At 39.6% G+C, this 13,024-nt stretch overlaps 1 protein-coding gene across 1 annotated transcript in view; it reads right to left on the reverse strand.

Annotated features, from left to right (window-relative positions):
* Positions 1-13,024, reverse strand: part of alk (ALK receptor tyrosine kinase) — a 408,113-nt gene that overhangs the window by 152,527 nt on the left and 242,562 nt on the right. Inside the window, exon 4 of the mRNA XM_069661200.1 lies at positions 4,526-4,730. Coding sequence (XP_069517301.1) covers positions 4,526-4,730 — 205 coding nt within the window. The remainder of the gene's footprint in view (positions 1-4,525; positions 4,731-13,024) is intronic.

Below are 13,024 nucleotides of genomic sequence, written 5' to 3' on the forward strand. Positions count from 1 at the left end.
TTGTCTGCAGCCGACTGTCTGCAATGTGTGAGACAGCTTTCATCATGACCAAGACAGTAACAATAAAATATTCTAATCATCTAATAACAAAGATTGTGTGGACCATTAAGATAGATGCATGATTTCTTATTTTTATTTTTAAAGATGTAATCTCAAAGATCTCAGTTTTGTTCTCTTTGACGGCACCTATGGCGACAAAACAGTAAATGCGGGAGCACACTTCCTAGATATCCAGACAGTGTTGCATGTGCGAAGTCCACGGTTGGCTCTGGTTGTAATTCTTGATTTCCCTCGCTGACGGTCGCTTTCCTCTCTAGACTGTTTGCCTTCATCCGAGCGTCCAATTTGTTTCTTTTTCTTTGGATTTTCACTTATTTTTGAAGTCTCTAACTGGGCGCCGCGAAAGTCGCACCTGACAACCAGTCCATATTACTGCACATGTAACGGCTTTCATCATAGCCAGAGGCTCAGTCACCATTGTGTTACCTCATTCAGCGATAGTGACTTAACAGAGATTTATTAAAATGAAAATCTTTGAGATTATTACTTTGAATAAAGACGTGAAAACTGCATCCTGTGATTTTGTCTTTACCAGCTTTAGTGCTCAGGTATTTCTTTTCCTCACACACGACAACTGTGCTACTTTCATGTGCATGCTTACGTAGAAGAGAAGTGCAGTGCAGCTTATGTTATACTGGATATATATCACTTGACTAAATATTTCCACTGTATGTCAGCTAAACACCTGTAGCCTTTGATGCTTTTGCATTTGACAAGCTATGGATCAGTGTTAAGATGATACGGCTCCAAAGCTGTGCTGTAAATGACATCCAACACCTTCCACACTGAAACATACTGCGTTGTGTCACACTGGGTGGCTCTGGTACCTTCACTCACTGCATCGAGCGTAGCACTAATGCACCTTGCATTTGGGGCCATTTCGTTCATACAGTATTAATGCAAAGTGAATATATGCGTGAGCATGCAATATATGAGCTATTCCGGATTCTGTATGTGCAAGTGTGTAGTGAATGGAGGGTGAGGTAATTAGGTGATTATACAAGAACTCAAAGTAGGGCGAGAGAGTGAGCCTCAGCCACCGTGCTCACAACACAACACTGTCCTGAAACAATGTATAACTACAAACAGATACAGCCGCAGTACAGAAAATAACATCCATGTACATGGAGACTGTACTAACACACACAATTCATGTTAACATATACACAAGAAGATATCACACTATGAATACATCCAGACATCTTGCAGTCCTCCCCCTCTCTCATCCTATCTCTCCCTCAGTGCTGACAGAGGCACTAGGGATGCTGACACTCACTGTGAGAGATGACACTGTTTGATGAGTCAAGTCATTTTCTGCCTGTGTTCAGAGGTCCTAAATATGCTTCCCTCAGGTATGGTTATACACTGTATGATTAAATCTGAGGCAGGGGGTTTGAGGGAGGGTTTAATAAGATTCTAACCCACAAATACTACCTGCACTGTGGTGAGAAGACAGTTTCTTCTCACAGCAGCAGAAATATCATCAGAATTATTTAATATATGGTCATTTTCGTCAACCAGTTTGATTGATTTGTTAAACAGATTAGTTGCATCAACGATAGCACTCATCCTGCACAGGTTTAGTAATGGCTACTTTTCAAGAGATTTCACTTAGGGATGACGGTCTCTGCTATTTAAAGGGCACATTAATACGATCGGCATACATCGGTGAGTTCACAACGTGCGAGTCTCTGATTGTTTCTCACACAGGGACGCACAGTAGGGCTCTTCCTCATGAGGAAATATCAGTGTATTTGCTGACACAATGACATGAAGTAGTTTATGGGACAGAGGTCTGAGAGACGGCGAGCCCTTGTTTCCCTCATCTCCTCACATCATGATACTGCTTTCCGTTTGGTGCCGATCCGACGATGCCAGATCCATTATGCACGCACTGGAGAACACAGCCATGTGATCTAGCAGCAACAACAACAAGTAAACAAACCTTCACAGTCGACCTTTCTTTGATGGTCAGCACACAGAACTTTAATAATCATAAGATCCTGTCCGATCCTGACAACGTGTCTGATGAATGAGGCTACTCTGCTGTGCCAGGCACGTTTTTGTCTTTTTTACTACTTTTTACACATTTTAAATGACATAAGTAAACACGTTTAATGAACAATATATAACTGATATAGCTAATAAATAATATTAAATGAACTTGAGGCAAAAAAATAATCCATAAGCTACAGCTATAGTTGAATACCCACGTCATTTAGAATATTCAAATATTCAAATATTCAAATATCCGTGCCCATTCCTAATTTCACTGCCGCAGACAGAAACAAAGCAAGAGCTCCCTCAGTGGCTGCCGGCTGTAGGGGTGCATGGACGCTTCTGTTAGAGTTAATAAGAGGCTTCTGGAGTGGGAATTTGGTCAAGAAAACAAAGCAAAGTTTAAGTTAAGGACAAACAGAGGCCTTTTTATCTTCACTGTTAAGTAGCATCAACAGAGAGAACTGAAGGTTAACAACTGAGAGATTGTGTGGGCAGCTTCCAAATGGAGCAGTTATTGCTCCTTAAGTGGAAAAATACTTGGGATGTGAATATATTTGATTTATGTGGACATGGCTGCTGTTTCTGCTTCAATCTCCAAGTCGTTTTATTTAACAGTTCAACTATAAATCAATGAAATTAAGGCTGATATTTTGTAATATTGCAAGCAACAAGTAAGAAGGTCCATGTTCAATGACCACTGTGTAGAAGGATGTGTTTCTTCCTCTTGGCTCGCCCTGTGCTGTTCTTCTTGAATATTGAACTGTGCAAAAATGTCAAAACACAGAATTAAAATTCAACAGTGAGGGCACAGGTTGGCAATTAGTAAGCTGACCGGTACGTGTAATATCTGCGGGTGGTGGTTCTTCCTGCTTTCATTTTTGCCCCTTCTTTTTATGACATGAGCCGTCTCCTCCTGTCGGAGGAGAAATGTGGGGAGTTTGTCTGAGCGAGTCTCCAAACGGCAGAGACGGCGTGGGTGGATGGCAGCCTCAGACTACAAATGAGAGCACACAAGCACACAGTCTAATCCGTCACACGTGTAATGAGCGTCCACGCTATGCTTCCTTAAGGAGACACAGCGGCGAGAGCGGCCGCATAAACGCACACTCACACAAATGTTAGCACACATTCTCTCCCACACAGAAAGCATCAGAGAGAGGAGAGATGCATAAAGCATGACATTCATATGATTCCAATGCCCTTAAGAGATTACACACACAGGCAGCGTGAAACATGGTCAAAGCAGCGTGCTGAGAGTCCCTCTTTGTTTTCTCACTTCCTACTCATAAAAAGCAGCCATGCACATAAAGGCTGGAAACACATATTAAAGTATTACGAGGAGAAACTTAAGAAATGAGCATTGTCCTGGCCCCTGACACCTTGTTGCTCTTAGGATAAGACACAGATCACTGCGAGGCTTCCAATGAAGAGCCACACTGAGAGGAGCACAGACCTGGTGTTAATTAAGGATTAGTCACACAGGAGGTCATGTGAATACAATAATTGCTGATTGGTGCCCAGTAGCTGCAAAAGCAAATTACACATGTTTTAACAACCCATCTTCTGTTCTTACCCAGGCAGCTCTGTCTGTCTGTCTGTCTGTCTGTCTGTCTGTCTCTCTGTCTCTCTCTCTCTCTCTCTCTCTCTCTCTCTCTCATCCCATCTCCATATAAAAGGCTTTCAATGAATGTGCCTTTCTTTGATTCTGCTGAATGTTTTCTATCTCGGCCTCTAATGGAACACATGTACACCGGTCTGGGAACAGAGGACTCATCATAAAGCTCCTGGCTGGCATGCATGTATACACGGTTCACACTCAGTGAACCTGAGAAAGACACTCCAAGAAGAGAGAAAGAAGACGCTGGTGGAAAATGTACAAGTGGATATATATGGTCTTCAGGTGCGGGACATTTACTTCATAGATACTCCTTACTCAATTCACAGGCATGTGTTTTAAACATACGAGAGGCAAGTCTGATCTTATTTTTTCCTGTATTTACGGTTTTATTTAGGTTGTTTTTGTCTGTGAAACGGTGAAAAGAAAGTTTTGAAAGGTGAATTTTGAAGTGTTGTTTTAAAAGCATGACAAACAAAACGGAAAACAATCTTGTTTTCATCCAGGTTGGTTTTAACTTCCCCATTAAAAAATTCAACTGCTTGTAGATGAAAAAAAAAAAGGATTAAGAAAAACACTTTATCACCTGCAATTCATTTCATCTTTTGTTCAAAGACTGAAAAGAAAGTAACTTGGAAAATAATGCAGGCTCATATTTTATTCACCTACAATTTTTGTTTTCACAAATTATAAAAAGTATTTTAGAAAACACCTTCCTCCAATTGCTCTTAAGTCATAAAGACAGGGAAAAAATTCAGGTAAGACTTGACAATGGATACACACATTTTTGTGCCTCTCCATAAATGCATAATACATGTATACAAATAATCTGTGTATAAAAGCGCTCACCCTGTGATGCGCGGCAGTGTGTCGGTGGAGAAGAGGGCGAGTGGCGGTTTGTCCCGCTCTATGAGCCATATGGTGTACTGTCCGCTTTGCTTTGGATGAAGGAACACAGCCATGTCCAGGCTACATGGACCCTGGCCCCCCCACAGCCAAGGACTCAGCACCCAGGGGCCTCCATAGGCTGAACTGTTGACCCAGAGGAACTGACCTGTGAGACAGAAACACAAAATAACTGTAGAACACAGAACAGTGCAGCAACATCATGTACTAGTACGACACATAGAGGTGCACAGGGTTAGAGACTTATAAATACAGATCAGTGGTTACAAAAAAGCTTGAACCTAATACAAATTATAATCTCTCGAACATGAAGTGCTTTCACAGAATGTACAGAATCCAGATGAGTGGTGGGCTACGATTCAGAGGAGGAGGCACGTACATGAAACAAAGCTGCTTTGAAAACAAGCCGTCATCGACATCCCTTAAACAAAAAAAGGAGGTATAGGATGAAAATGAAAGCGCACTTTCTTTCTCGCTTTGATATGAATTTCTCATTTCACTTTCAAAACCTAATGCGCTCATTCAAGCAGGAAGTTCACCAGAAGCTGAAAGTTGGCGTGTATGGTGAGGAAGCACAAAGAATTCAAACTTAAAAGGAGGAAAATCCATTTTTAATGTCCTCAGTTAGGAGCAGTGTGTTGATGAGGGGAAGCTGGAAAATGTTGGGAATAAGTGCATTTTTTATTATTCTCACAAACCATTCAAGGTGAGCTTTATCTTATGGCGCAGATTATTTTGTATGTCAGAGCGGAGGTCATGAGGTGCGCTCTCTGCTGCTCTTACAGCTGTAGAAATGAATCTGCAAATATGATTCAACACAGGGTTGATATATTAGTTTGTTTTATTTTCAGGCTGCACTCATGGATAATGGATATCAGCTTCACAAGGCTCAGACTGCATGAAAGTGTGCTTCTCTAAGTAGGACACAGGTTTCTTTGCATTTGACAGCCCTTGCATGCAAACAGGCTTTTGCCGTTAGTAGTGTATGTAATCTGTATATTGTTACTCATCAGACAGACGGAGGGTGTACAAACCCTGATCCATCCATCCATCTATCATCCATCACCTGTCAATCAATCCATGTATCCACCAATCCATCCATCTCTCCACATAATGTATAATATAATTAAAGTTATAATCTCGAAGATCTTCATTTATATAAATGCCTGTTAAGTCACTACTGCCGAGTGAGGTAACACAATGGTGAAAGCCTTTGCATTTGCAGTATTAAGGCCTGGGTGGCGGCTGCTTTTCCGCTCTCTACAAGTGTTGCGAGTAAACAGTAATCTACTATGGCTGAACAAACAAAGAAAAGATGAATGACTACAGATACAACTTCAATAATAAGTGACAAATTCGACGCTCAGATGAAGGCAAACAGTCTAAAAAGGAAAGTGACCGCCAGCGAGGAAAATCAAGAGTCCACCAACCGTGGACGTCACACATGCAACACTGATTGGATATCTGGGAAGTGTGCTCTCGCAATTACTGTTAATCGCCGTAGGTACTGCCAAAGAGAACGAAAACTGAGATTACTAGGGATGCACGATATTATCGGCACATTATAGGTATCTGTAGATAATGGCCTGAAAATGACATATCGGCATCGGCAGATATGTCATTTTTCTGCCGATATTTTCCCGCCAATTTTGTTTAAGTTAAAGTAGTTTTCTTATATTGCCCAGTGAATGTTTACATTAAAAAAAATAATAAAATAAAAAGATCTGTATAATGTTATTTCTGCATCTGCCAGTGGGCAACTACAGTAAGTAGGCACGATATCAATTCCACTACAGGGGAGACTTGATGTAATTAGGTGGAAAAACACATGTGCATAATATATCGCTATTGAAATCAGCAATCAGCAAAAAGGGTTGGAAAATATCGGCATATCGGATATCAGCAAAAAGTCCAACATTGTGCATCCCTAATTACCACTTTAAATACAGGCATGTATTATGAGACATAATCTGTTTTCATCACACAGCCATGCACAAACAATCATTCAAATGGTAGAAGAATGAGAAATCCTACTGCTGTTGTGTAAGTATCCAAATGTTGTGAAGAATTGACATATTCTCTTAACAACTATCGCTGTTATTGGAGAATTGAGCCAAAGCAACTGAAAAAAAAACTAACATCAAAATGACTGTGGCAGAAAATCCTTTCAAAGAGGAAACCAACAATACGCATCACAAAGAGGCTGTTTATCTGCATGCTGAACATTCTTTTACACCATCTCCTTTCAGGGGAAGCTGTCACTATGTTGCGCCAATAAATGGCTTGCAAATTAAAATATGAGGCAGTCAAACTGTTGGGACCCCAGAAAGCTTGTGCTGGCCCTGGGTAAATGCATTACGCTATAAGAGGATACGGCAGAGAATGCAATTTGGACGGTTTGTTTTCCTCCTTCTCTCAGGCCTTTAGCTGCAGTTTTATTATCTGAGGGAATTCTGCGCTCGCTGTTGGCCTGATTTGGTATGCTATGTCAACAAGAGCCTGAGTTGATTGAATCTGTAACTGCACAGAGAGCAAGAAAAGTGTTTACCAGTTTGATTCAATCATACAGAAAACACTCTGGATTGAAATGTTTCAGCTTTTTTGGGCTTGTCTTCTTCCTGCGAGGGGCCGTAATAAAGTATCGTTTTATAAAGACGGTTGATTACACGGAGACTAAACGCCACTGATAAGTGAGGAATTGCCTCCAACAAAGTCCATTACATGCAGCAATACAGGGCAACTAGAGTTCAAGTCCTAGTGTGGGTAAAAAACTAAACAAACTCTACTTAGTGAGTTCCTGTTTCTTTACCAGAAAAGTCTCATTGTTTTAATGAACATCTCTCCCATTAAGAAAAGCAAGTAAGGTCATGTATAATTTAGTAATTTAGTCCTGGAGCCTAATATGAATAGAATAAAATGGATGGACTACTTTCATCAGTCCACACATGTTCCCAGTGAAACTAGAAGGCATTTTTTTCTATTTCTTGTATTCTGTTAATTTATTTAAATGCAAGGCAGGTTTTAATATAAACTGATCATCTCCATCTATACTGCTAAAACCCCCATCAGCAATGATCATGTTGCACTACGCAGATTGGGGCAGACAGTTGAACCAGGCCTTGTGATGCAGTAAATGAGGACATCAAGCTCAGTTAGGCATCTTCATTCGCAGGTGAAGCTCGGAGAGAAACCTCCTCACAGAATTACAGTCTTTTCCTTGCAGTTTGCTGTTATAATTTGTACCCTGCCAATAATTGCTCCCAAGCAGGTACTTCTTCATCTTATTTAAACCGGGAAACAAGAGTTAATAGGTTTCTGCCTCCAGGCCGAAAGCCCTTCCAGGCGGACTCTTAATACCTTTATATCAAATCACTGCTGGGTGTGAGGAAAATACATGCAGTCCACACTGCCTGCAAACTTGTTGTAAGCGCTCAAACTCTCTTCGCCAAATTGTCTGGACTCTCTATGTAAGGAGCATGCAAATGAGGCTTAACTGGAGCTCTCTGATTCGAAGGCCTCCAAGTTCACAATGTTTTCAGCAGCCTCAAGAGATGTCAGGAGGGAATAAATGGAGGGAGACAAAATATTAGAAAGTGAGTGACAGTGAGTACAGATATAGATGGTTGGCTTGAGGTCCTCCAGAACCCTGTCGATGATAAAACTCTCTATTGACTTTTAGTTCAGATTTATTGCAAAACTGTGCTGCCTTTTTGCCCCTGCTGCTATTTAACATTTTATACCAGCAAGACAGTTAGGAAGCAAACAGAAAACACAGTTTTTTAATTTAAATCAAAATTCACTGACATGTATACATACTTTTGCATATCAACTTAAAGTTAAATTCTCAGAGATCTCGTTCTCTTTGGCGGCACCTATGGAGATAAACGATAATTGCGTTATATCCAGACAGCGTTGCATGCGTGACGTCCACGGTTGGCTCCTGAAAAAGCGTCCCTAACTGGGCGCCGCTTGTGATTTTTTTCTGCAAGAGTAGCACCAGACATCCCGTCTGTAATACTGCAAATGCAAAGGCTTAGAGACTTAACGGACATATATTTAAAAGAAAATCTTTGAGATTATTACTTTAAGGATAGCAAGAGTAAAATTGTTTGTAAAGTGTAGAGTGAACCAATGAACCATTCTTAGTTCTTTCACAGACCGTTGGCACATCAGACAGCAGTGCAATCTTAAAATGTTCAAGTTAAATCCAATAGTGGACAGACATGCCTCCTCCAAGAAACAATCAAAGAATATGCTCTATGCAACTTTGCCACACGTGCCTAGATTGTCTTACCAGAGTTTATATGCTAAGTGTGTACGCAACTAAAAGGTAGTAAAGTCATTACTGCACTGTGGTTGTAGCTTATAGTGCTCTGAAGTAAATGTCACTTCAAGCCATATTCAGGTTCGACAGGGGTTAATTCTCCCAGCAGACAGTGCAGTATAATAATATACTTTATCAGATTTTTGACTGTTAAATGTCAAAGGACCAGAAAAGGTAAAGAAACCCAACACTAACTTTAATTACAAAATGACACCAGCATGTGTACTGACCCACTGAGTGTGGCTCCCTTTCAGCTTTTGAAAGTGAGGCACATGAAGAGAGCGAATAGAAACACATTCATGAGTTATTTCACATTTTTATTTTGTTGCTGTTGTGTGTCTTTATTTTTTTTCAAACTAAATTCTTTATGTTCAGAATTTTCTTGCAATACAGGCAGATTAGGAGCAGTATATGAGTTATTGTCTGTACTGCCGTTGTGAATATTGTGTAAATATATAAATTACATTTTGTAAATTGAGATTGCATGTACATCGATACGACAATTAGCCTTACATAACTTTTCTTCATGTTAGAAGTTTGAAAAGTCTCCCTCTGCAGTCCTGCACATTTCTAAAGTGGTTGATTAAATGTGTATTTCACAATTCAGACACATTGAATAAAACAATTACACGACTCTGCTGCTAAAAGAACTGATTATTGTACAGTGCTATGTGACTAGAGAAATACATGCAATTGTTTCCTCTTCAAAGCTTCACTCTAATGTCACATGATAAGTCTCATAGCTGTTTTGTCGCAGGGTTTATTTTAATTAATTTCCCTGTATCATTACAAAATGAACGACCATTGTCTCCCAGAAAATGACAGACTTCAATGTACCAAGCATGTCAGGAAGATTTGGTTTATTCCCACGAATGTTGACTTGTTATTAAATTCTTATTCAGCATTTGCAGTGAGACACTGAGGATTGCAGCTTTCTTTTAACACATAAGAATTCTTTTCACTCTTTTAAAATTACCTCATCAAATTACAATATTGTGTTTATTTTTTCAAAATATCTCAAAGAACCAAACATGTACTTCTGCTTTTGTATTTTGACAAACATGTCATCAAAATGCTACTAGCGTCTCAAATTGTTAATACCTAGTTTCAAAGTAAACAATATACAAGACTTAAAAGTATAAAATAATATAGAAGAATATCCTTTTAACATTAAGACTCTTCCCCTTCTGGAGATAAGACCAGCTGTGGGGGATAGACATGAAGTCTCCAAAAAACACCAGGAAGTGTCTGCAGTGCTCACTGTGGCCAGAGACCGCATGACTGTGCAAGGTGCTCTGCTGGGGCAAAGTCAAGCACGACTAAAAACTTTAGCACGACCGTCTCCCTTTGATTTTTATGTACCATATAATATGTGCTCCTGACACACTCATTGTCTTAATAAGAACAGTGTTGGGGCTGAAGGTGTTGTTCAGCAATATTAAAGGATAATTGTGCGTCTTTATGGGGAATAAATTGGAATTCCAATATAATCAAATCAAATTCTATTTGTATAGCGCCAAATCATCTGTACTCTTTATGTTATTGAGAGAGAGACCCATGGATCACCACGAGCTGCACTTGATCTTCCCCTACAGCCGCCTGTTTAGAGCCTGTACATGCCCGTTATGCTGGAGTCATTAGGTTGCAGGCAGTGTTTGTTTGTTGTGGAATAGTTAGTCCCAATTCTGCCAAATGTGCCAATCACATTCATTATACTAATTTCTGCTGGTGTGTTTTAATTTCCAAGGCACTCAGCCACATAAGGAGCACCAGTTCAATTGATTTACTTCTGCTTTTTGTTGTCAGTGACTGAACAGCTGGAAGATAAGATGTTGTTGTGGCCACGCTGAGCACTGAATAAAAGTGCTCTGATGCCAGCAGTAACAACAAAACCAAAGGGTAGGAGAGGTGAGGGAGCAGAGAACCATACTTCTGCAGGGTGTTAAAAGGAAAAAAGGACTTTCTTGCGGCGCCTGACTCAGGAGCAAGTGTATAATGAAGGCTCAGTCAAAAACCCATACTTGATAATAAAATATCAGCCATTCAAAAAAACAAAATATCTATAATTCATTAGTGCAAAACAACTTCCAACAAGCAAACCGGGCAGAAATAAGCCTCATTTTCTACAAAATATTGGATTTTGCAGCCATGCTTCATTACGTTTCACGTACAACAAACGGATTAGAAAATGAACTGTACAGTATAATCACTTTAATTACAGTAGTAGCAGCAAACCTTGAAGCCCGAATTAATTTCCTGGCACAAATTCAACAATGACCCAACAATTTGTGGTAATAACTTCATTACAAGACAAAATAGGTGTCTGGTGTTTGCTTCACGAGTGCAAAAAAAGGGTTGGTGTTACAAGTACAACGATTTATTAACACCTCAACGAACAAAAGAGGGTTCACTTCCATGTCCAGTTGTTACTTCCTGTGTTTTAGCCACTAGTATTTAATGACTGTTTGACTGTGATGACTGTGTTTGAAGCACATTCCCCTCCGTGATCCCATTATTGTATTCCAAGAAGTCAGTTGCTAAATGGCACTGATGCATTAGAGGGCACAGTAAACCAGCAACATAAACAGCCACCACTTCACATGTCATGACATTATATTGCTGGTTAAAATGAACCAAATATTATAGCTCTCTCACAGTTTCTGTGCGTCTATTTATCACTTTCATGAGGCATTGTCGCTACATGAAAGAAAGCTGTATTTGTAAGTCTGGTTTTTTAATGCCTTCATGTCAAGCAAATCATAACAACAAATAGATTTACATGAAAAAATGCGACACTTATAGTTTTTGGTCTAAGTTACTTGATGAGTACATTCTTTATCGCAAAAGTAATTAGATCCCATGAGGATTGTATTCCAAAGCAGGAAACAAAGCAGGAAACAAACCAGTTGTGCGATAACATATGAGATTTTGAAATAGGACTCCTCTCCAAAGGCCTGGTGTCTGAATGTAATTCTGACAGCCAAAAGGCAGCTATATAAATGCCTTTTGTCTCTCATGTACTATATGCGCTTTATGCTGTTTGCCAAATTTCACAGATAAAGCTTAAACATCCGTTTTAAACAAAATGCTGGCATAGAAAAGGGAAATCAATTTTTGTTTTGAACATTTCAATCAATTCAGATTTTTTGAGATTAAACATTTGAAGAGAATCCTCCAGAAAAAAAAAGCGCTGTAAAATGGCACAAAGTGTATAACATACCCAAATCAGAATATCAGGTGTCAGTTTACTATTCACATTTAATATTGTGATAACCCTGACCACAACGTCTAATAACTCCAATCTATTGCGTTGTGCAAGCAAAATGCTATATGAAAGATTTCAGTCTGTTTAAAACACTGCACTGTTAGAAATAGTACTTAAATCCCGCCAAAGACACAGATGTCTGATGCAGTTAAATACTACTTCAATAGATAACATTTATCCTACCCACAAACACCCAAATCTGCTTCACAGCAGCTGGATGAGTTCTTCTGCTGATGATGCCTCGAGCAGCTTTCAGCCAGTCAGTACACAATTCATTATTCACTTCCCTTCAAATAAACTGCAAACAAAACACATCAAAAGAATTGTTTAACCATGTCTTTATCCTTCAAATGCAACTTATCTTTAGAATAGAGAAATTCCATCTGTCAGGGGATGTACTGATTAAAAAGCACAATAACAAATGTTATTGATTTAACACCCAGTATTTAAGGCTCCTATTGTTATGAATCAAATAAACACACAACTGTTTCTTTTTTGAAAAGCATGTTTTGTGGCAGTGGCTGAGTATTTAGAATAGGTTGTCCACTAATCGGCTGATTGGCGATCAACTCCCTGCACCTTCAGTCCAGAGGGTCTGAAACTGAAGCCCAAATTGCTCTGCCTCAGGTACCTGAATGAATGTATGAAGTGTTTGTGAGTGTGGTTGATTGGTATGTGGTGTAAAGCTATTTTAGAGGTCAGACAACTAGAAATGCACCTTATAACTGCACTGCTGTGACGGTACGGTGACTTCATCAGTCATCCTGTACTGAGAAATTAAGATTAAAGCCCTTAACCCTAACCCTGTGAGGAACTTTGTTTGTGTTGATTTTGGCGGCCCCTGTGGACAAAG

Source organism: Semicossyphus pulcher, unplaced genomic scaffold (genome assembly GCF_022749685.1).
Source record: "Semicossyphus pulcher isolate SPU_LCO1_2020_fin unplaced genomic scaffold, fSemPul1.0.p SCAF_14, whole genome shotgun sequence".
Lineage (NCBI taxonomy): Eukaryota > Metazoa > Chordata > Actinopteri > Labriformes > Labridae > Semicossyphus > Semicossyphus pulcher.